At 45.7% G+C, this 25,221-nt stretch overlaps 1 protein-coding gene across 1 annotated transcript in view; it reads left to right on the forward strand.

The window, feature by feature from the left end:
- HSF2BP (heat shock transcription factor 2 binding protein) overlaps nt 1-25,221 on the forward strand; it is a 312,850-nt gene that overhangs the window by 97,922 nt on the left and 189,707 nt on the right. The window contains exon 3 of the mRNA XM_086933565.1: nt 15,537-15,686. Within this exon, the coding sequence (XP_086789691.1) occupies nt 15,537-15,686 (150 nt within the window). The remainder of the gene's footprint in view (nt 1-15,536; nt 15,687-25,221) is intronic.

The raw sequence follows: 25,221 nt of genomic DNA on the forward strand, positions 1-25,221 counted from the left end.
TTGATGCTCAAGCTCTTAACCCTCCTCGACAATTGCATGGTGATGTCTATGGCACAATCCAAACCCATCCAACTAGAAGTAACCACAGTCTATCTCCCCCCCCCACGGATTGCCACCTCCTATGTATGCAGTGGTAGAGACACCTCTGGGGGGCAGGGCCCCACATTCCATACTAATTCTAGAACCCTGAGGGTACTTTCATGGAATGTTGCAGGTATTTTTAATAAAATACACACCGAAGAATGGGACTCCCTGATATAAAAAAATGCCATCTGCCTTTTTCAAGAGACATGGGCGAGGGAACCGGTTCTCAAGACTGGCTATGCTGTATTTGAAATTCCTGCTACCTGGAATGGAAAGGGGACGCCCTCAGGTGGTCTGGCGGTGTGGATAGCATCTCACATTGGTTGCATAGCGGAAAGTATAGCCACACTTTCCCAAGATATCCAGTGTGTTTTACTAATCTGGAAGGGCGCCCCGAAGTTGGCAATAATAAATGTTTATTCCCGCCCAGTAGGTCCAACAGCGGAGTCCACTACACTTGAAGACCTTGCGTCTTTCTTGAGTCAGCTGCCATCAGACTATAAGGTGATTATGGGTGGTGATCTTAACTGTCATTTTGAACCTTTAGAGGGCTGAGGGACGGGGCCCTTATGGCAGAAGACGATTATTGGGGTATACCAGCGTGTCAATCGCCCCATCCCAGATCCTGGTCCCCACTTGCGGTTCAAATCATGTCATTAACTCGCAATTACGCGTTAAGAGCTTGTAATGGTCGCACACCCTCAGACACCCCTTCAAAATGCACATTCAATAGACCAAATCATGAGTCACGACTGGACTACATTTTTGTTGATACCAGCCTGTGGCCAAAGGTAGTGGATTTTAATATAATCCCCCGCACTGATAGTGACCATAATGCCCTTTCACTTTCCCTGGTTTATCTTCCTGAGCCTACCGGACCTTCCTCCCTGGAGGAAAGAGATCAACGGGGAAACCTGGTATTAACTTCAAACAGGCGTAGGGTGAGATGGCAGAAATTCTCCAAGTCCGAAGAAAATATTGGGAAAATTTACAACCTCGTGCTCCCAAAATTTGAGGCTTTGGATGAATTAATCAGTCACGCCAGTACCCAGGACTTATTTAAAACCTTACCTTCCATACATGAAGACATAGTGGGAGCTTTGGGCGAGGTCCTCTATCCAGAGGTACCTAAACTCAAGTACAAAACTAGAACTTCCACTTGGTACAACTCTGACTGCAGAAGGGCTAAATCTGATCTTATTGTTGCAGTCAAAGAGGGCGCTCCCCGTACCAGGGTGTCCGTTCTGCGACAACTGTACAAGGACATTATGGCTCGCGCAAGGTCAGATTGGGACTGGGACAGATGGCAGGATCTTTCGGCAGCACTAATAGCTAAGGACACAAGAAGATTGTGGTCCATAGTCACTACTGGCTCAGGGGAACCCAAAGCTGCAGTCGAACCCAATATAGCAGCACATATATGGGAAGATCACTTTGGGAAACTATATGCAGATGAATTAGAAAATACTGATGCCACTGTTGCAACACTTCTCTCCCTCCCTGGAGATACCCTGGAGTTCACGTTAGGGGAAGTGGTTAGCGCAATAGATGGCTTAGCGTTGGGCAAGGCCCCCGGCCTTGATAAATTACCTGGTGACCTTTTTAGGTCCCATCCAGAGATTTGGGCGCCCTACCTTCTTATACTTTTCAACTCGATAGCATGTGGAATGGCGATCCCCTGTACTTGGCTGGGGGCAGAGATAGTCCCAATCTTTAAGAAGGGCTGTCCTCTGCTCCCATCCAACTACAGGCCGATCAGCCTGATAGATGTCCCCCAGAAGATTTATTCGCGACTCTTATTGGACCAACTCATGGATTGGATGGAGGAAAATGAAATCTTGAGTCCTTTCCAGGCTGGCTTCAGGAAAAATACGTCCACCATGGACCAAATCTTCCGCCTCGTTCTCCTCTTTTGGAAAACGGTGACCATTGTGGGCGGGAGATTGTACATGGTGTTCGTAGACCTGAGGTCAGCTTTCGACCTTGTACCACGGAAAAAACTCTGGGAGGTCCTAAGGGAGATGGGAGTACCCACCAATTTACTTCAGGCAATAATTAGACTCCATCAGGGTAATTTCGCCCAGGTACGATGTGGGCAGGGAGGTGCTTTGACAAAAAGGTTCCCTGTTTCCCGGGGGGTTAGGCAGGGGTGCGTCCTCGCCCCCACCCTTTTTTGTCTTTATGTGAACAGTGTCATCTCGCATTTAGCCAACGTTGGGGACAATGACTCCCCTGTCCTGGCAGGCAGGAGGGTGCCGGCAATTATGTTTGCTGATGACACCCTCCTGCTTTCCAAATCACCCATGGGAATTCAGAGAATTCTTGATGGCTTTGATCTCTTCTGTAGGCAGTATGGCCTTGAGATCAACGCCGGGAAGACCAAGTATATGATTTTTAACCCCTCCCCCACAACCAGACCCAACCCATCCCTAAATTCCACGGTCTTAGAGAGGGTCAAAACATTTCAGTACCTGGGCGTAACCCTCCAAGAGAATCTTTCATGGTGTCCACAGATCGCAAGTTCGCGAATAAGGCTCTCTCAACTTTCTGGGGCTATCTTAAAGGTTACAAATACCTCAACATACAAACCTATAGCTCCCGCAGTTGAGATGTACAAAATACAAGCGAAACCCGCTGCACTTTATGGCAGCGAACTTTGGGGACACCAAGCTGCAACTGAGATGGTACGTGTTGAGAATAACTTCATGAGGCGTCTTCTGGCCCTCCCAGCTGCAACTCCCTTGCTTCCCCTGCGTCTTGACCTGGGCTTACCGTCTATCAGGGAGGATGTTGAACTCAATCCCATAAGATTCTGGCATAGACTCTGGTCAACTAAGGAGCTTAGCCACTACAGGCAAGATCTTGTACATGTTATGAACTTAAATCACACTGACAAGATCCCCTGGCTAACTTTTGTTAAAAAAGAATTGTTCCGGTTAGGCTTCAATGAACTGTGGCTGGCTCCCGAAATTGGCTGCAATAAGGTCCCTTGGAAAAGATTAGTGAAAGCATACAAGGAACAAAATCTTGTATCCCACATGACTGCACCTAGCATTGGCACCTTAACCCACTGTTTTACTCAATCCAAAAATTCTTATAAGTTTGAAACTTTCTTGGATTTTATTTACCCGATCACGGCAAGGAAGCTCTTCATACAGTGGCGGTTCGGACCCTTACCCCTTAAATCCTTTACGAGTAAATGGACCAACGGAGGGGACAAACTATGCCCTGGCTGCAATTCCTGTGATGAGGAGGAAATCCATGTTCTGTTTTTTTGTCCCACCTATAGGTCTCCAAGGAAATATTGGTTGGTGCCTCTATGCAGAAACATGGCAATAAGAAACTGTTTAACATCTTATAGAATATTGAAATCTGACTCCTCCCCACACATTGTTTTTGCAGTCTCAAAATATTTGTTCGCCATATGGCGTATTAGGTCCAAGCTGATTAAGGTCAAACCAACATAGGATGATAGTCCCGGCCACTGTCTTAAAGTAACTTCTAGCTCCTGTTGGTAATGTTTTTATCATAACGCCTATTTTATCTTAACTGATATGAACTGTGATGTCTCTTCCTTTATCCATGCTATTTATTTCATGATAATTGTTAAGATTTCTTTCCGTTTGTACTCATATGCACTTAAATGATGATTTTAACAATGTTGTATGTTTTCTCATGCATCTTTTATGGTCTTAATGGCCGAAATAAAGATTTTTGGATTGGATTGGATTGGTTTAGTCGGGACCAATGGTGGCGGCAAGTTACTGGGTACTTCCGGGGTCGCCTTGGGTAGGCCCTCGGCGAGAACAGGATACAGACCTGTAATAAGGGCATTTCTTTGTCGATCTAATTGTTCTGCTCTAACTCGTTCACCTTCTTCTAGTAATTCTTTTTCTCGGGCTTTTTCGGATTCCTCTCTACTTTTCTCTGCTTTTCTAAGTTCTTTCTCTGTTCTTCTATGCGATTCTTTACGCCATAATTCTATGGAATCCTTCTGGGATTGTCTGGCTTTCCTTTTCCATAGTGCTTCTTCTACTCTCATGATGCATTCAGCATCCCTTGTCCCTGAGACAGGCCATCTATCCTTCTCTTCCAGATCCTTCGTATACTCAACCCATAAGTCTAAATACAGTATGGCATCTAAGCCATGCTTATGGTACATAAAATGTCCGGGAGTGTCCCTAGGCGGGACGGGAACTGCTTCGAGTATCCCTTTCCTAGTTCCTATCTGACGTAATCTCGAAAACCGTGGCATAATTGAACCTTACTTGAACATGAACACAATAAACACAGTAATGAAAAGCAAACAATCACTCATACCACGACATTTAACACATTAAAACATTTTCAGACTGAATACTACCTGGTACATAGAAAAACATAAATTCTGAAAACCTCGAGAAACAATACTAGAAAACTGGATTACTAGAATACTGAATCACTAGATGCACTGCTAAAACAGTACAGACATACCGGTCCCATAAAGAGACACGTCATACCGTATCCACCTAAGTGAACACGTCTTGACCGGATCTGTGTACCCAGACCCGTCTTGACCGGGCACAAATTAATGAACCCGTCTAGATGCTCCCCAGCAACGGTACTCACCGGGAAACAGAACTGAAGGCCTCGGAAACTCGACACTGGACTGGACTGGACTGCTACGGCGTCTGGCTGCTACTACTACTTCACTTCGGAACAGGTGGGCTTCCAGATACCTCGGACCTTGCTCTCTCGGCTTGGGCTCTGGTCGGGACTCTCCGCATTCCTCACCGCCTCGTCTGGATGCCGGACCGCAGTCTCCGTCTCCTCCGTGGGCCTGAGGGAGATAGCAGGAAAACCCGCAGGTGCGCACAGGAGTCCGTCACGGCTGTAGAAGGGGTCAGGGGCCTGCGTTACATCGCCGGCGCGTGGGGAAGGGGAGGGGTCCCTATTCGGGCGCCAGATTATGTGGTAAATAAATTTACCAGACTATTTTTCTATACATTACATGACAATAAAGATAGCTCAGAAATGAGAGGCAGAGTCCGTGGTATCTGAGTCATACAGGCTTTAATTAAGTATCCCGGGATACTGGACATCGAGTTCCATCACCACTAAGGTTCAGGAAGGGATATATATCACATTTTATTAACATCACACAATATATATAGTAAAACTGTATAATGGAAATGAATACAGTAGGCGTAACAGGTGAAAAGAGAGAGATAAGAACACATGTGCGTAACAGGAGGCGTGTAAAAGGGCGTACACATAGGCGTGTACTTGACGAGTCAGAGAAACGTCACAAGTGGGTGGATGCTTAGAGAAAGTTTGCAGGATCAGCAGAAACCTTTGATACAGATGCGCGCGCAACTGAGCATGACGTGGTGTAGACGTGTAACTGGGGAGAACTGGGGGCTTGGCTTTAGCACTAGTAGAGGAGACTGATGTCTGGGGTGTCAGAACGACCTGCACCTATAACATATCTGATATCTTATGTTTGGAGGATGTGTTGTCTGAAGTAAAAGGTCTCTCGGGCAGAGGCCGTTCAATACTGAATGCTAGTGGGTGCATATGGTTCTTCATGCAATGCGCGGGGGCCATGGGCCTACCATGGTAACGGGTGCAGTAAATTACGTGCAAGGAGACAGGAAAGCTGGGCCCTTTGCTCTGTAGCCGGGAATATGTTTACCTATTTCACTAGACTGGAATGTGTCTTTGCGGAGGCTGAGCAGATAACTTGTAGGCAAAATACCGTCTTGGCAGGCAGGCCAGGCGGAGCCGGGCACCGCTCGCCTGGGCAGGATGTAAGGTAGAGGTCAGGGATGCATAAACTGCAGCTTTTAGAGGCAGAAGAGACTCGGAGCCTCAATTAAGGGTCTGGCTCGGCTGAGCCAGAAAAACGTGAAGAACGTGTGCTTGGCGAAATTTAAAAGTGCACCATGTAAAGACGTTGGCACCATAGGCCTAAAAGCCACTTTAACGTGGTTTTCTTAGTGAACTGAATAACTGACATGTTAATGTTGGACGCAAATGCATATGCGTCTTCATGGCAGGCACGGGAAAGGAATTACACAACATACATGGAACATGGGTGCATGGGTAGGGTGCGAGTGGGGGACACGTTGGCTACCTAAAAATTTCTATTTCCTCATCTCCTTGTATTCTCTGGTTACACAACGTCTTTTGAGGTACACAAGCATGCCCTGCCACCTGCGAGAAGGGGATTGTACACCATTACTGATTAATTTGTTGGGAGGGGTAGCACACAGGGTCTGAGGAAGGGGCGTATCTGAGATACCTGATAGCTTGTTTTTCAACTTTTCTCATTGGTCTGTTCTATCTGCAATAGAAGTGAATGATTGTAAACATGTTACTATAAGAGACTGTGCGCCACGGATTGAAGTGGCAGTCTCCTTAGAACCCACCCTTGCGTGTAACTTCTAGGATAACTGTGCTTAGCGGCAGCTAATAAACCTGGCTTCCAAGCTCAACGGAGTGTCACGTGTCTCTGTTTTGTACAAGGCAGGTGAACTCGGGGATTAAGGCGTGCCCTGTGCCGCCCGGCCCATAAGGCCCGGTTCTCCAGCCCCTGCCGGCGGACTTGCGTCGTCAATCGCATGATCATGGCGAAGGGGGGAAATGCTTATCCTCTCTCTTATCGCCCAATCCTGAAGGAAGGCATTGGTGACTGCTGCCCCGGATCCGGCCTCCAGCTGAAGTACTTGGGAATCTGGAAGTCCAGACGAGAGGCAAAGAGGCCGACTGAGAAAAGAGCCCACTGGTCCTTCAAGGTCAGGAACAGCTTCCACATGCTGGAGTCCCGTAGATACAGAGACTGCCAATCGGCCACCTGATTGGCCACTCCCGGTAGGTGCTCAGCAATCACCGACACTTGGGGGAGGAGGCAGTGTTCCCAAAAGTCCTTGGCCAAGTCGACTAGGGCTTTGAAACGCGTCCCTCCCAGATGATTGACGTAGCGCACTGCCGCTACGTTGTCCATCTTGAAGAGGACACACAAGTGAGCCCTGTCCTTCGTCCAGCAATGGACCGCGAAAAAGCCCACCATGACCTCTAAGCAGGTTATGTGGAGGGAACTTTACTCGGCAGACCAACCTCATCCTTTGGTGAACTCGCCACAACGTGCTCCCCAGCTGGAACCGCTGGCATCGGACTCGATCACCAGGTCGGGAAGGGAACCAAAATGGCGTGAACGTTCCACACCTCCATGTGGGAGAGCCACCACTGAAGCTCGTCCATGACCTCCTCGGACAGAGGGACCTTCTGAGCGTATGTCAAGCCCCTGCTTAGATGGAACGCTTTCAGCCGCTAAAGTGCCCTGAAAGATGGCCTGAATCGAGGCTGACAGAAGGCCTACCACCCTGACAATATTACAGAGGGACGTTAGCTGCCTGCGAAGCAGTTGCCGGATCTTGTGGCGGATCTTCACCATCTTCCTGGAAGGTAGACTGAGAGTCGCCTCCACCCTAATGATCACAAATCCTAGGGAGGAGATCGAGCGAGTCGGATTGAGGCAAGACTGTGTGATTTATGACAAACCCCAGGGACTGAAGAAAAAGTACCGCAGAGCGGAGTTGCAGCATGAGAGTCTGAGGGCACTGATGCATGAAGAGCATGTCGTCCAGATAGACAATCATCCTCAAGCCCTGCGCTCTTAAAGCCTCCACCACGGGACTCAAAACCTTGGTGAAACACGAGGGGCAAATGATAGGCCGAAGGGAAGCGAAGTGAACTTGAAAGTTTGGACGCCCCATTGGAATTGCGGGAACCGGCTGTGGGGCGGGAAGATAGGTACCGTCAGGTAGGAGTCCTTGAGGTCCAAATGGACCATCCAGTCGTTGGGACCCAACAGATTTCGAAGGAGGTAAATCCCCTCCATCTTGCAGTGCCAGTAGACAAGCCATTCGTTGAATTCCGGAAGGTTTATCACTGCCATCCTGTTTATGAACAAGAAAAATGTTGCTTACAAAGGCTCCGGGCCGGGGTTCGGCGTGGCAAATTGCCCCTTTGCTCGGGAGTTCCTGAACCTCGTGGTGTATCAGGGCCGCCTCTGTACCAGAGAACCTGATCGGAGAAGGAGGAAAGGTCTGAACTGGGGAACCAAAAAACTCTATGTGAAAACCCTGCACGGTCTGGAGCACCCAAGCATTGGATGTCAGGGAACTCCAATTGTCCAGGAAAAGGGCTAACCTGCCCCCCAAGCAATGACATGAGACAATTATGGAACTCATCGTGATTGGCTGGGGCACCACCGCCTCTTCCTCCATTACTCTGGCCTCGGCGACGGGAACGTCCTCTGGTGGGGTAGAAACCATCAATACGTAAAGAGTCCTGGTATTGTCCCCTCTGTATACCTCTGCCGGAGGCCGCCTGTGAGAACTGGCCAGCCGAGCGCCCCCAGCCACAACTGGCCCCTCTGAAAACCTGCGCATTGAAAATAAATGTGCTTCACTGTGGATTGCGCCTTGTCCATAGAATTAAACGTAGACACAAACTTGCTCAGTTCCTTGACGAGCGGGTCCCCGAAACGCCCTGCGCCACCTGACCAGCTTCTGATGTTGCCAGCTCGACCAACTTCGGGTCCAACTTGATAAGGAGCGACCTGCGCCTCTCAGTAGAGATGGCGCAGTACGCATTCCCCAAGCAAATAGTGGCCCGTTGGGCCCAACTGGACAGGGTCTCAGGAGAAATGAGGGCACCTGATGCTTTGGCCTCTACAGCCATGTCAGAATTTTTTACTAGCGGATCCGTGATGTCTAGTAACTTGTCCCGACAGGCATGCCAGGACATTTCTATGCCCTTCTTCAGGTCCTTGTTGTACTTAGTAGGAAAGGTGGCTATCTTAGCACCAATCTCGGGGGTCACCGCCACCTTCACCTCTAGGGATGGACGGGGCATTCTGATCTCAGGCGTGAACGGACATCCTGATCGAGGGGCTACCGAAGACGACCTGACACGTATTTGGCCACCTTATTGCAGGGGACCCACTGCAAAGAGGGGGGATGCAAGAGTTCCTCCGGGTCCAGGACGTCTGACTGAGCGTCGCTCCGGGATGCCGGGGCGCGTTCTACAGAACCTAAGGGGGAGATCTACCCTGGGCAGAATTGCCGTCTGAAGCGCCCTGGGAGTCCTCAGAAGGAGAAGGGGATGGCACCGCCTCGGAGAAGGGGATGGCACCGGTCCGGGGCTCCTGCAAGCGGAGGATCATGGGAGAAGGATCCGCCGGCAAGGAGGGGGACTGGGCGTCCAAAAAGGTCTGCCACAGCCTCTCTAATGCATCGGGATCCATCCCGTCAGAGTAGGGGCGTTGGCACGGTTTCACAGGCGGGAGAGCAGGACTTGACTTTGGAGGTAAGAAAGCCCCGGAGCGTCTTCCCTGCGGGGAGGGGTTCAAGGTGTTCTGCCAGGTCATCCAACCTCGTCTCCAAAGGAGCCATTGCCTCAGACACGCCTCAATTATAGAGGAATCAACAGCGCCGCAGAACTCGTCCGGCAGCGGGAAATACTGAGACTCCTCTACTTCCTTATAATAATCATCAAACTCCTCCATGCTGCCCACCGGAGAAACTGAGGATCTGAGGGAAGTCAGGTAGTTAGGCCAAAGAGATAGGTGGCCACCCACCAGGTAAGAGGGAATAGGAAGGGGCAGTGCCCAGGTCAAACCACAGGGAGTAGGGAGACCCCCAATAAGGTAGCAAGAACACACACAAGGGACCAGCCAAACTAAAGGCCCTAACTCGCAGCACACAAACCGCCCTGAATATAATGGTAGGCCAAATCAATGCCTGGGAAATGTAAAGTGCTGTGCGACAATCTTACCCCCACGGGGTGTTCAGCCTCAGGCAGAAATCTCAGACATGCCAACCCTCCCGATTCAGGCGTGAGACTACCGATTTGAAGGCTATTCTCCCGTTTCCTGATTCGTACAAGCAAAAACCCGATTCGTCTGGGGTTGCAGCTGACAGGGCTTGGTATTGTGTAAAGTGCTAATTCTTCCAACAGAGAGTGGCGAGGCAGGGGCTCTCGTAGGGGTGAAAAACAAACAAAGCGTCATTAACTTGGGAATCGTCTTTCAAAAACCTGCGAAGTACTTGGGGGATGGGGGGGTGGGGAGGGGGAGCTGTTTCAGCCCGGGCTGCCATAGGGGGGTGGGGTGTGCATGCACTACCAACAATCTGCCAGGCCAGTGCCCAACACTTACATCGCCCTCTCTCTGCCTGCCATTGCGCTCCATGCTTCTGAAAGGTATGAAAAAAACGTTCATTTGTGTTTCAAATGTCAAATCCTGAAGCAGCCACTTCCAAAGCCCATACATGCCAGTAACCCGATTCAAAGCCCCATTCTCCCGATTAATTTTTTTTAATCTCCCACTTTGCTCTCCTGAAATGTTGGCATGTATGAAATCCGGCAAGGCGCGTGCAGTGCGGACGCAGGTGGAGGCGCTCGGCAATGGCAGCTGACTTACACGATCTCCGCCCGCAACCCGCAAAGCAAGATAAACAGCGCCTGCAGCGAATCAGGGAGCCGCGCCCTCTAGTGGCCGGAGGACCACCACGCGCTCCCGCCGTTGTATGGAGATCGTTGCGCGGCCACTAAGGAGCGGGCAAAACGTTCCAGCGGCCGCGTTGAAGGAGCAGAGGCTTCCATATACTTACACGCCCTAAAAGCCTGAAACAAGGAAAAGAGCAGAAGAAATCAACGGAGCGAAAGCTCCGACCACGCAGTTAACGCGGTACAACAAATTCGGCAAAACTAGCATAAAAACAGCAATTTGTAAATAAACAGCAAGCTATCCTCATAGAAGAGCCCAGAATAAAAGGAGCGAGAGCTCCTATGCACAATAAACACCTCACAAAGCGCCCCAGACCACCAGCCCCAAAGTGACTTATCTGAAGGAGGCTGCTAGCAGCGAAGAAAGAGGACGTCCAGCACAGAGCAAGGGCTGTTATGGTCCTAGGAGGCGCCTAATAGGGCAATGGACTGTTACATAACATTATTATTTTTTCCATAGGCTTGATGGGAAATGAAGTCCTATTGTTCACTGTTATTTTCTAAGGCTGCTATTGGATTAAATAGAAAATAGAAGAGCCTAATCCTCGCCTCGTTGTCCTGATATCGAATCTGTAAACTCAGGGACTGAAGCTGAGCTATCTGCCCCAACCTCTGAGCCCTTTTCCTGTTGAGGGGAGCCGTATTGACGCATTAAATGAGCTCTCCTTCACAGCCACCAACTTCAACATATCTCTCCTGATCGCTCTACACAGCTGTATTGATCTGTACGTTTTATTAACCACCAACATTGCAAAGTCGATATCATTTCAGAGGAAGCACTGAATGAGCCAGATACATAAAAGGCAACAGCGCTGCAAAACCCCACTCACTCCTCCTCCTGGCGAGTAGAGTTTGGCTCAGCTTACATAATTTTAGGGATAAAATATAACAGAAAGTAGATTTAATGGTGATTTAATGCTATACAACTTATGTACTTAGTGTCCACCATAACATGGTGCTGTGATGGTAAGCAGGTTAAATTAAATATACCTTACACAATGTATGCTTGTTGTTACAATAAAACAAATTCTGTGTCATTTAATACATGAAACAGTGGCAATAACGCACCATTGATATTTCTGAGCTAAAGAACATTATAATCATTGTTGCTTGTAGAAATCGTTGCAGGTCGAAAGAAAATAACAGCCGTTTAAAATCACAGGTAGAAGTCAGTCGGGGCTGTAACCGACAGGGATGAGGTGGGTGCAAATATATGACGCGCAAAGGTGGTGGATTCATATCAAGGTTCTTGTTAGGCCATCTTTGGTTATCCCCAGTGATGTCCTAAGTCAGCCTCACGCACAGCAAAAGAGACGAGAAGGGCGCATACACATGAGAAAGGATTGAGCAAGAAAGGAGAGGGAGAAAATAGTTAGTGTTCACTGCTTATTTAGTGCTGCTGTTAGGTAGCCTCTAAGCACTCCAAGGGAGAAGAGTGGGTGAAGGGGTGATGAGAGGGGGAAAGCAAAGGTGACAGAAAAGAAAGTTATAGCGTGAGAGCAGTCCCCAATTCGGAATCCTTGTCAAACATAGTGAGATTCTATGTAACATTTTTGCACAGTCGCTTTTTTCTTGGCACTTTACGTTTAGGCATGTCATTATTTTATCTAAAATAGCATTTGCAGTGCAATAAGTCTCACATTACGCAAGTTTAAGCAATTGGCATTTTAAATGACAATGCCAATAGCTTAAACTCACATAAATGCGAGATCTATTGCATTGCAAATGTTTGTTTAACTTTAAAAGTGAGCGCGGCACCGCTTCAAGGACACCACGCTTGGTTTCTTTTTTTTTTTTAAACTTTAACACTGAGCGCGGTGTCCTTGTAGCGGGCGCTGAGATGAGTGTTAAAGTTAAAACATAAATAAAGAAACCAAGCGCATTGTCCTTGAAGCGGCGCTCAGTTTTAAAGTTAAAAGAAAAAAAACGCAGTGTCTCACCGCGCTCACTATGAAAGTAAAAATAAATAAATAAACAGCGCGGTGTCCCAGAAGTGGACTCCGCACTCAACATGAAAAATGAATAAAATTAAAAAAATTTAAAATTGCGGCGGCTGCTGCTTTAGGGACACAGTGATCATTATGCGAATTATCCAAAAAGCAGTTGCCATTGTCCCCATTATTGCCAATAACAAAAATAGTGCTCACCCCCTATAAAAAGCAGGTCTTGTAACCAGCCAAGTAAAAGGTCCATCCTTATGGGCCGTAACAAATGGTGATAAGGCAGTACCAAGGCGGAACTAACAAGCCCATTTACGGATGAGAAGCCACCATTTAAGAAGGACAATGACACAAGCCAATTAATAATATGGGCAGAGTGGGCGCTGCTTCACATCCCTACCTCAATACAGCATGCTTTGCAGGCGCAAGCGTTGCCCAGGCTCGACCAAATACTATTTGTGTGTTTCTGCAACATTGCTCTGAGTTCCCAAAGCATTGGACTAAATATGCTGTTCTCAACCTTGAACAATTTGCTATCTTGGTACACAATGAACAGAAATCATTGTTCAACCATTGTTTCTCCACGTTCAAGATCGAGTCTTTCTCAGGCCTTTCTGTCAGTTGTCTAATACAGAAAACGAGCCTTTCAGTTGCTTATAAAATAATAAACCTGTAAGAAAAGGAAAAATCATATAGGCAAGCAAAATACATTTCAACTGAGGCCTGTAATCAGGCTAACTTTAATGAACATTTGTTTGTGCACTTTCATTACATGCTTATACAAGCAAACGTGTAACTTTAATAGGCTGCAGAGCATGAGCAAAAGAATACACGTTTAATTATGAAATTATAACTGTGAAACGTAAAGAAGTATGATCACAACACACTGGTTGAGATAGTTGAAGGCTTCTTTATTGAAGAACAGCAGGTGCCTACTCGTAAGACGTCCCATCCACTAAGCCTCCGCAACAAACTGACAGCTCAGAATTCTAGGTAGCTCAAACGAGATACAAACTCTAGAACTAGAGTTCTATGAAAGGAACTAGGTGACATGTCAAGCAGGTCACTGTACAGTGTGATAAGAAACAGATGACACGCAGGTCATTACAACATGATTCATGTTTAAAAATACATCTCCAAGTTTCTACAGTTATTACATTTCAATAATGTGCTTAAATAATTCACACACATTAATAAGATTAAGGCACACAGTGACTATAATGTCAGGTGCACATATATAACTACACTTCTGTGACATGTAAGGATGGAGTCTAAATTAGGCAGCTCCAAAGGTGTGTTTTTTTGCTACACTTTGGTCAGGTGTTAGGCGAGTCTGGTTACAGGCTAAGCTGCTGGAGCTGTGTTGATCGTGGCCTAGTGAGTATAAATGATCCTTCTTGCTCCTTTCACTTCAGTGAAAATTCAAGCCAGACGGTTGAGCTTGGCTTCACAAATGATTCTACTGCAAGTGCCCTATCAAAGGAGCAGCTCATATGACTATAAATAAACCCTAGAAAGCACCCAACAACTTTAAGAGGCTACATGTGTTCACTGGAAACACCAGCTTCAGGGTATCCCACCTCTCACATACCAAAAACACTCATGTACACAGCATACAGCCAGAAGGAACTTGGGTTACCAGTTATGGCATACTATGCAGAGTTACCAGAGAGCCCCAGGAAGCAGTATCCCCAGTGAGATTGTGTAAAAACTCCTGCCCTGCACCACTATATTCATCTGCCACTAATCGTTAGCTGTGGCTTGGTATGGTCATGGCGGCAGAAGTCTTATTTATTTATTTATTTATTTATTTATTTTTAATATTTATAAAGCGCTGCATATACCCGTAGGCGTCTTGGCGCTAAAAACCAATATTAACTCAGGAAATGTGAGGGGGTAAGCCAGTTAATTAAACAGATGTGAGGGAAGAAAAGAAAAAATTAATGAGAGAACAGCCAGGTTTTCAAGAGTTTACGGAACTGTCAATAGAAGCACTTTGGCTGTACTCTGCTATCCAACAAAGTATTGCACTCAGATAATGTGCAAAATACAAATTATTTTGTGGAACACTTGTCAGGAGAATTATGAAATGAGCCCTGTGCACAAGGAAATATACTTGATCGACCACAATGAAGAAATGAAGAGCCGGTTGTGACATCCATTTTGAGCCAAGAACTTCTTTCCCTACAGATCACCTGTTCATTTTCAGCTGTGTGTGCTTTTGAGTGGCTCTCTTTGGACTTTCCTGGCAGGTTCCTAATATTTTGAACTCCAATCGGGAGAGCCGCTTTTCTCCAGGTCCCTGAGAAAGTCGGGCAAGCTGAGATGTATCAAAACAGAGGATACATTACCATCTTCTGTGTGGGTCATTTCCCCTATCAAAGAGATCCTACTAAGACATTGAGCCAAATCTGGAGCCAGTAGTCTGAGTTTTTAAACGTGTTGATACAACTTGACGTGCCAAACAATAGATATGCAGTATGGAAGTAGTGACTGAAAGGTTTGATTAACAGTTAACTTTGCTTAGTAGTTTTAGTTCATTTGGTGTCAGCTACAGACATTTCTATGAGCTTTAGGCTTTGTGTGGTATCCTATATTTAAACTACGAAACTTTCCTATACTTATAAAAAGAGTTAATAATTATAAAATAAATAACTCTCTCTCATTTGACCACCAGTTTGTTATTTTCGTAATTTGTGTTTCGCAGAATTTTGAGTTTCAAATCCTTCATTAATGGAGTAAGCCATGACAAGTTGCAGAAATGGGAGCAACCTGGTGGCGCCTTGAAGTGCAGGTGAACCCAGTTGCCTGGCACATCATTGGTGAAATGCAGCACTCTCAAAGAGCACTACTCAGAAAGCAGAGAGACTCCGAAGGCCTGGAGAAATAGCCTAGAAAGTGCTTTATACAAACTCAGACATTTCCAGTCATCAGTGTCGTATATGTTTTGTTCCTTAGGAGAAACTGGTCCTGAGACAGCAGTTGAATGAGGCACGACAACAGTTACTGCAGCAGGCTGAATACTGCACCGAGATGGGAGCTGCGGCATGCACCCTTCTCTGGGGTGTTTCCAACAATGAGGATGTTGTGAAGAACATAGTGGGAGCGGTAAGGGCATTGTGATACATTCAGAAACTGTTCAGCAGCATGTTTAAGTTCATGTACAGGTTTTTAATTTTCTCTGGTGTGTGCACGAGTCATTTTGCTCCGAGTTTGTTCACCGATTTGGCAGCATCAAACTGCTCTTTCTTTATGGAGGGTGGAGTTCTCTGGCAGATATTGGGGGTCACCCTTCTAGCCACATGGAGCAATAATCCCACCTCTTTCTCTACCCCATCGGGGCACATTAGAGCTGTGAGCTTGGAACTCCTCTAGGACTTACTTACTGGCGGAAAGGTGGGTGGTTAGATATCTCTTCCCGGAGAGTAAGTTTCAGGTAATGAATTTGTGGAGGGATTTATTCGTTCTGTGGAGAAGGACGCCGTTAGTGCTTCCATGTTCTAATCTTGATTTAGTATTGACTGTCTTCTTTTTAATTACTGATTGGTTTTGAAATATTGAGTCTTGTCTGTGTTTATTCTCCAGTGGTCGATTTATGCTAAGTAAGTTCACGGGTGGCTTTTGGGGGATAGGTGTTCTGTGAACTCCTGGGTTGTTGTGCCACACAGACATCCATAGTTCTGGGGTGACAGCATCACAGTGTGTTTTTTTTCTTTGAGAAGCCAGTATTTCTCTGGAGAATGTAGTCTGAATCCTAGTCCGAATATGTTAACATTGTGTGTAGGTACATGATCTTCGAATGTTAAGATTCAAGGTTGCTGTACATTGTTCTCTGGGGTTGTGGCATCAAGCATGCTGTTGAGGGCTGGAGACTCATGCCTGCTCTGTAGAGCAGGAGGTTAAAGAAGCTTCCTGATGTTGAGAATTTAGGGTGCTTTTTGGAGAGAAGAGGAGCCTCAACATTATCTTTTACGGCTGAAGAGTCAAGCATGCTGTACAGTACTAGAGATCCAGTACTGGTGTCCAGAGCTGACCATTCAAATGCAGTACTAGAGTGTCTTTTTCAGTGCTGCAGAATCAAGTCTGCTCTCTGAAGCCAGAGAGGTGGGCCAGCTTCACAGGTCGAGAAAATCAAGCCCTCTCTCTGTGACATGAGAATCGACTGTCCTCTCAAAGTCTAGAGGATTAAGGTGCTCTTTGTATCTGAAAGAATGAACCTCAAAGTGTCTTGTTTGGGGATGGACTACTGCATCACAAGTGTGACTGATGTCCTATCTGCAATATGACAAGAGCCATAGACTACAACGCACTTTTAATATGAGGGAGGGAGGAGGTGGGATATCTGTAGGAAAGTGCCTCTTTTTGCATAGTTACCCCCACCTTTTTGCCTGATATCTAATGCAACATTGACTTGTTGTGCCCTGGGTCCCTGCAAATAAGGGCACTGTGACCAGGGAAGGCCTCTAAGGGCTGCAGCACCTATCGTGCCACCCTTAGAGGCCCTGTAACAACACACACACACACTACCATTGCAGGCTGCGTGCTTTGATGCAGAGAAAAATGAATAGTCGACATGACACAAATCCCTGTGTGCCATTCCTGCAACCCATTGCCCTGGCATAGGTCAGCCACCCCTCTAGCAGGGTGCACTGGCACTCAGGTGAGGGTCCAGTGGCATGAACCATGTATCCCTACAAATCCATTCTTAGACATTGTAAATGTAGTAAAGCCATAAAGAGTATATGGTCTGGGAGCTGGTCATTACAAGCTCCTCAGCTCCATAATGGTTGTACTAAAACCTGTGAATTTTGGTAGCAACCTTCTCAGCACATTTAACCCAATCTGATGCCAGTGTGGGATTTAATGTAAAATGCACTCAGAGAGAATCTTAGAGATGCCCTCTGAAAAACAACCAGCCCTGGTGACTTCTCCCCCTGGATGGGCTGGGTCCACGAAGGGGAACCTTCAAAGGCCTACTGCCGTTGTAAGCTGTCCCTGTCTTTTGCTGCCCCCAGCAACTGACTCCCACCGGATCTGCCCCCTCCCCAACTTTGGCGGGATAATTAGTGTGAAACCCAAGCTAGGAGGAGAGGTGTGCCCACCTTTGCCAACCCCACCCCTCAGGTGAGGAAGGCGAGGTAAAGCACACATCTCCGTCCCCTCCGTCTTGAAGATGAGGGGACCCAGGCAATTAGGGAGTGGCTCATTCCCCTTCCCACTGGAGGGTAACATAATAGGGGGTGTACTCATCCCAAGGAAGGGACCCATTGGTTCCGACCTGCACACCCCTTTAACGCCCCTAAATGTTATTAAGGGCAACCCTAAACCTTGCCTCCTCCGAATCGAGCAAGAAAGAAGACGGACCAAAGAGCCGTGCTGACCCAGGAAGAAGAGGACACTTACTGCTTTGGACTTCCAACTGGTCTGTCCCGCCTTCAACCTGCCACAGCGAGAACCCCGGTGCGTCCGATAACCAGCAACCCCCAGAGCAAGATGGACCTCAAGCTTCAAGACGATGCTTGCAGCCTCAATCTGAGAGTGTCCCCGACTGTAACCGGAGGTGGTAAAGAAACAAAACTCCAAAATACTTCCCTGTACACGACGCCTCAAGGAAGGGACTCATTGGTCCTGACCTGCACTTGGGTGGCCCAACTTACGGTGTCCAGGCATCCCCCAAGAACCCAACTTACATCTCCAGCTGGTGGACGCCTTCAGAAAGTTCTTGACCTTCGTTACAGGGGTGGGGAGAGTCCCCATCTCTTCGGGCCACCACTTAGGACTCCAAAAGTTAACATCGGAGCCGAAGAGAAAAACCTCAGTTTTGGACAAGTTCAATTTTAGGCAGTTTCTAGCCATCCAGTTGCTGACTGCTGCCGTACATTCCTGAAACTTAGAGGCCATGCCATCCTCTCTTCCTGGAAGCAGTGATGCCACAATCTGAGTATCATCTGTGTAAGATGTTAATTCAAACCCATATGAACGGATAACCGGGGCGAGAGAGGAGACATATATATTAAAAAGGGTGGGGCTTAAAGAGGATCCCTGGGAAACCCCCCCGGGAAGTTTGAATGGTCTTGACTCGAACTCTCCCAGGGCCACCACCTGGACCCTGTTAGTAAGAAAGGCTTTCAAGATGCTCAGGGCCTTCCCCTGGATCCCGCAGTCCTCCAAACGGTCCACCAGAATACTGTGGTGGACCGTATCGAAGGCCACGGACAGATCGAGGAGGACCAAGGCCGCTCGGCCCCCTGCATCCATCACCTTCCAAATCTCCTCGGTCGATTTGATCAGGCCAGACTGGGTGATATGTCCTTCCCTAAACCCATGTTGCGCTACGTCCAGGCCATGTGTGGCTCCCAGGAAGGCGCAGAGCTGAGAGTTCATAACTTTTTCTATGAGTTTAGCTGGTAACGGTAGTCTGTCAATAGGCCGATAATTATTGGGATCGGCGATATCCAATGAGGGTTTCTTTAACAGAGGGAGAATTGAGGCCCGTTTCCAGCAAGCTGTAAAGTCCCCTGCTTCAAACATCTGATTGAAGAGATTAGCTAAGGTGGCGGCTATAGGGACTGCCGCCAGCTTCTATCGCGTGATAGTTTTTGCGCCTTGTCCGTTCGACTTTTTTGCATACCAGCTTGAATTCTCTAAGCTCGTCGGAGAACCAGGGGGCTGACTAAACTGTGCGGGTAGGGCGACAATTTTTAGGTGGGGCTAGTGTGGTACAAGTGCGGTCAATCCAGTTGGAATAAGAGGCTGCAACATCGCAAGGGGGAAGAAGTAGTAAGGGGAAAGAGACAGAAAATCACTGCTTTCACCCTAATCTGTCGAACGTCAGCAGTTAGACGATGCCAGCAAGGTGGATGCTTTTCCAACAGTAGAGTACAATCTTTAAATAAGAGTATGGATTTAAATGATAGGTTGATAAGAATCAACAACCATAAGCTCTCATAATTCAGAAGACTTCCCCTATGCTTGAGATCGTGGGCTGTGACAAACCCAGACAGTTTTTGGAGACCCTCTGAGTCTGGATCACACAATGCAGCAGGGTGCCTTTATATATAAAACTTGTGTGTGAAAGGAGTCTCCTAACACTGAAGACTTGCGCTCTTTTTTCGTGAAACTGGGAAGTTTCTTCACGTAGTAGATCACTTTATGAATAACACTTACTCAAAGTTCATCTTGTTTTGAATCGATGTTTCTTTATTTCATGATTCTTCTTTCATTTCTCGACAATTCCATTAATAATTCATGTCGAATGTATCAACTTGTTTAATGCGTTTTTTACAACACCCAATGCATTTCGGGTCATGAGAACATGACCCTTCCTCAGGGGTCTAAAAGGAAAAATACAGGACCAGATAAGTCTCGGCTATATAAACCAACAATTTTTAAGCAAAGAAAAATATATAGTCGTCACAAGCAAGTCAAAACGCTAAGACATTAGAATCTCATTGATAATTTACGGAGCAAATGAAGTTTGAGAGTAGTTGAATACCAAAAAACTGAAAATAAGATATAGTGGGGTGCCAATATATCAAATGTGCTTAAACAAACAAAACAAACGCGTGAAGGAGTAATGCGATGTTCACTGGGAAATGACTATGGGCTGGAGTGTGGAAACGGAGCGGGACATAAAGTGTCGATAAACGAGATCGACTCAGTTGAAAACCCAAATGCGGGGCCAAAGTGTCGACAAATAATTGTGCTCAAAATTCTAGTGTATGATACAAATCTGGTTCTCAAGCACTTACTTTGATAGAGAAACGACGTGTGTATGGAATGTTCGTAGGTGTCTTCCGTATTTCCTGAATGGGATGTATCGGAAACTAAGGTGGCCAGTGAACTGCATATTTACTGAAATGACGTGTGTCATGTGATACGAGTGTACGACTTCACTGAAGATCACGTGGAGGGGGTGACCAATCCAAACTCTATCTGAATTTGATCATGAAACTGCGAGTTAACTGAAAAAGGTGTGTGTCATGTGATGCGGATATGAAGCTTAAATGAAGATCACATGGGGAGGGTTTTAAACTATCGGATCCGAAACAATACTCTAGAATTGATCGTGACGTGAATTTTCGGGGTAATAATCATAGAAAGTAAATAGTCACATACACCTATGAATTGAGCATTATGTGGAGATGAAGTTGCAAATTGAGATGAAAGGAATTTTTTTTATTTCTAGTGTTGAAATAGCCGAAAAAACAGATAACACAATAAATGACTGCATACAACTACTTTAAAAAGACATTCATAGCATAAACATGTTTAGACCTATTCAATATATTTACATCAGGGGATTGGGATTGACCCATCTCACAATGTCTGCTGTGTTTATAAGAAACATGAGTATTCAACTCTGTCAATCATCCCATCTGGATGTAAGGAATTACATTTTTGTATCCAGTAAAATTCAGCCATGAGGCGAGATTTGTGTGGATCCATATCGCACGTTGTTGCGCTAACCTCCAATATAGTCAATTTGATTTGTGAGATTTGGTGTTTGGCCTCAATCCAATGTGTCGCTATAGTTGATTTCAAATTCTTCAATCTAATGTTGCTCTTGTGCTCTGTCATTCTTACTTTGATTTTCCTCTCAGTTTGTCCTACGTAAATCTTGCCACAAGGACATTTGATTGCATAGATAACATTTTTAGTGTCACAAGTACTTGTATGATGGAGCGATATTTTGTTGTCTTTCATTGGGTGTAGAAAAATATTCCCAATAATTACATTATTGCAATGAGTGCAATTTTCACATCTGGACATTCCTTTGTGTGCTTTTATTGTAGTTTTCTTTCTGTTCAGTATTTCTTTAAGATTTTTAGATCTTTGGAATGCGAATGTGATACGATCGCTGAAGAGTCCTTGTCGCTCTGGTTCTGTGGTTATTAGAGGCCAATGATGATTGATGATCTTTATTTTTTGAGTCATGGTTGAAAATTTCAACACACAAACGGTTTTCTTTTCTGATGTTGATGATTTAGATACCAATAAAGATTCTCTTGACGTGCTGTATTGACTTATCTAACATATCTTGAGGATATCCTCTTGCGCGGTATTTCATCACTTGATTCTCTAAGGAGACAGGCAGATTCTTAGGATCTGAAACAATTCTCTTGAGTCTGATGAATTGTGAGATTGGTAAGTGTTTCTTAAGGGCCTCTGGATGAAAGCTTTGATATAATAGGCAAGTATATCTATCCGTTTTCTTTGTGAAAACTGTAGTACTTAATTTGTTATCTCCTAAGGTGACTTGAACACCAAGGAAAGCTATCTGATGCTTTTCAATAGTATGTGTGAATTTGATTCTTTCATGGATGGTATTTATGATTTCTATGTTCCTTACCAGTTGCGCTTTATCACCTTTCCATATGAGAAATATGTCGTCAATGTATCTTTTAAAAACTATCAGGTGCTCTTTCCAATCCGAATTGTCCAGAATATGATCAGTTTCAAACTTGGACATAAAAATATTGGCTTATTAGGGCGCCCCCCCAAAGCCCATTGATGTGCCGTTAGATTGACAGAAAAAATTCTCTTGCCATTGAAAATAACTATGGAAGAGTGCACAATGCATTAGTTCTAACAAAAACCCTTTGTTGGCCTCTTCTTTTTTATCTTTTAACAAGCACCACTCTAGTGCTTCAAGACCTTCATTGTGCGGGATGAATGTATACAAAGCTGTTACGTCCACCGTACATAGCCACCATTCCATTGTGTCATCGGTGTTGATGTTCTTGAGAATGTTCAGAAAAGCTGTGGTATCTTTTATGTGTGTGCTACAGTTTTGTACCAACGGTTGCAAGTACCAGTCAACGTATTTACCAATAGGTTCAGAGATAGAGCCGCAGGCTGAGACGATGCGTCTGAACGGAGGTTTACGTGGATCTTTATGTACCTTTGGTAACATATATAGCTTAGGTCTTCGTGGGAACTTGGTTTCTAGAAATGTATGCGCTTTTTCATTGGTCCATTTCATTTCTAGTTCGTGGTCGAGGATTTGTTTTAATATCTTTTGATATTCTGATATGGGATCATATTCCAATGGTAAATACATTTCTGTGTTATTTACATGTTCATTTACACTGGTTACATAAAAATCGGATCACTGACATAATATCGAGGGACATAATTTCGACTAGCAAAAATATCGGCGAAAAAATACCGACAGACAGAATATCGACTTTGTATCTACAAAATATCGAGTAAAAAATATTGTTTACAAAAATAGTTTATAAAAATATTGACTTTATTAAAAACAATGTTAAATTAACTAAATATTAAAAATGAATTACTAAAATATACTTAAAAATACTTAAATTACCTTCTAATAATTAAATAATTAATTAAAGTTATAAAAAACATTTTTACAATCATATTTGTTAAAACATATATATATATATATATATATATATATATATATATATATATATATATATATATAGTAACATAATATAATTTAAAAAATATCCAATATTATTACCGTAGGATAGCGGAAGTGCAAAAATTACTATTCCCACTTCAGAGAGTGCAACAGTAGATAAGGCGTTGGATAGCGTAGAGGTAAAAATTACTATTCCCAATCCAGAGAGTGCAACAGTAGAGAAAGCGTTGGATAGCGTAGGGGTACAAATTAATATTCCCACTCCAGAGAGTGTACCAGTAGAGAAAGGGTTGGATAGCATAGGGGTAAAAATTACTATTCCCACTCCAGAGAAATTAAATGAAATGAAAAATTATATTTATATAGCGCCAGACTACCCGGAGGCCTCGCAGCGCTTACATTGATTGCTAAGGCGGGCTACCAGGGAAGTTAGGAGATTTTTGTGTACAAATGTGTTTTCAGCGCTTTCCTGAAAGCCATCGTGTTTGGGTTCCCTCTCAGGGCGAGGGGAAGGGAGTTCCAGAGCCTAGCAGCCGTGTGAGAAAAAGAACGACCACCCCACCTTGCTTTGCTGGTTTTTGTTGTGGTCGCTAGATGCAATGATCCGGAGCGAAGGGCTCTGGGGGGGACATAGGGCACAACTAAGGGGAACAGGATGGCAGGGCCAGTTCGATGGAAGGATTTGTGCACAATGCACATGGCCTTGAACTGAACTCTGGCAGCAACTGGAAGCCAATGAAGATCTTTTAAAGCATGCTTGGCTGACTGCCAACGAGGGATGTTGTACAGTAAGCGAGCGGCACAATTTTGTATGACCTGGAGCCTATGAGTCACTGCTACCGGAGCTCCTAGATATAGCGCGTTTCCATAATCCAGGCGAGAGAGGATCAGGGCCTGGACCATGATTCTCCTCACCTGGAGCGGAAGCAAAGGGAGCACTTTGCGGAGCATCTTCATAAGCCCTATGCATGTAGCAGCTGTTTTGGTGGCTTGGACCGAGAAGTCGAGCGCTTTGTCGAGCCAAATGCCCAGGCTCTTTATCTGAGGTTTAGGGTGGGCAGAGACACCAAGGCAGGGGGGCCAAATCGAAGCCAAAGGGGTCGGAGGAGAGTTGCCCAGCAGCATAATCTCCGTCTTCTCTCCATTAAGTTTGAGGCAGGAGAGTTGCATCCACTTAGCGACAGCCTCCAGACAGGGGCCTATGGTGTTGGATGATCCTTCCGTGTGGTCAAGAGAGACCACCAGTTGGGTATCATCTGCGTAGGTGACAATACGCACACCAAAGGGTTGGACTATCCCTGCTAGAGGTTGCATGTAAACGTTAAAAAGCGTGGGGCTCAGGGAGGAGTCCTGAGGCACCCTGCAGCTAAGAGGATGTTTAAGGGAGACTACCTCGTCCTCAAACACCTGGAAGAAACGCTCGTCCAGGAAGGAGGACAGCCATTCCAGTGCCGCGCCCGACACACCCAAACCCATTAGACAATGTAATAAGGTGGCATGGTTGACTGAGATCGAGTAGAATGATGGCTGCCTTTCGTCCCCGGTCCAGCACGGCTCGGGTTTCCTCCGTCACTGCAATAAGGGCAGTTTCGGTCCCGTGATGGGGTCGGAACCCTGTCTGAGAGGCACATAGCAGACCCGCAGATTCCAGGTAGTCTACTAGAATGGTGTTAACATGCCTCTCAAGCAGTTTACTCATCCAGGGGAGTAAGGAGATTGGGCGGAAGTTGGCCAAATTGTTCTGATCCAGAGAGGGTTTTTTTAGTAGGGCCTTGACCATCGCACACTTCCAAGGGCCAGGGACAGAGTTAGTGATGATATAAGCATTAAGAACATCCAAGGTGACCGGGCGGATGACATCCAAGGCCTTGAGGGAGTGCAACAGTAGAGAAAGGGTTGGATAGCGTAGGGTTAAAAATGACTATTCCCACTCCAGAAAGTGCAACAGTAGGGAAAGCGTTGGATAGCGTAGGGGTCAAAATTACTATTCCCACTCCAGAGAGTGCAACAGCAGGGAAAGCGTTGGATAGCGTAGGGGTAAAAATTACTATTCCCACTCCAAAGAGTGCAACAGTAGGGAAAGCGTTGGATAGCGTAGGGGTAAAAATTACTATTCTCACTCCAGTGAGTGCAACAGTAGGGAAAGTAGATAATTCATATATTATTAAAAAAAATATATATTAATATCTATAAAACAAATGATTAAAAGTAATTACCAATTTAATATAATATAATTAATTAATTACAAATACG

The sequence above is a fragment of the Lissotriton vulgaris genome, chromosome 8, assembly GCF_964263255.1.
Source record: "Lissotriton vulgaris chromosome 8, aLisVul1.2, whole genome shotgun sequence".
Lineage (NCBI taxonomy): Eukaryota > Metazoa > Chordata > Amphibia > Caudata > Salamandridae > Lissotriton > Lissotriton vulgaris.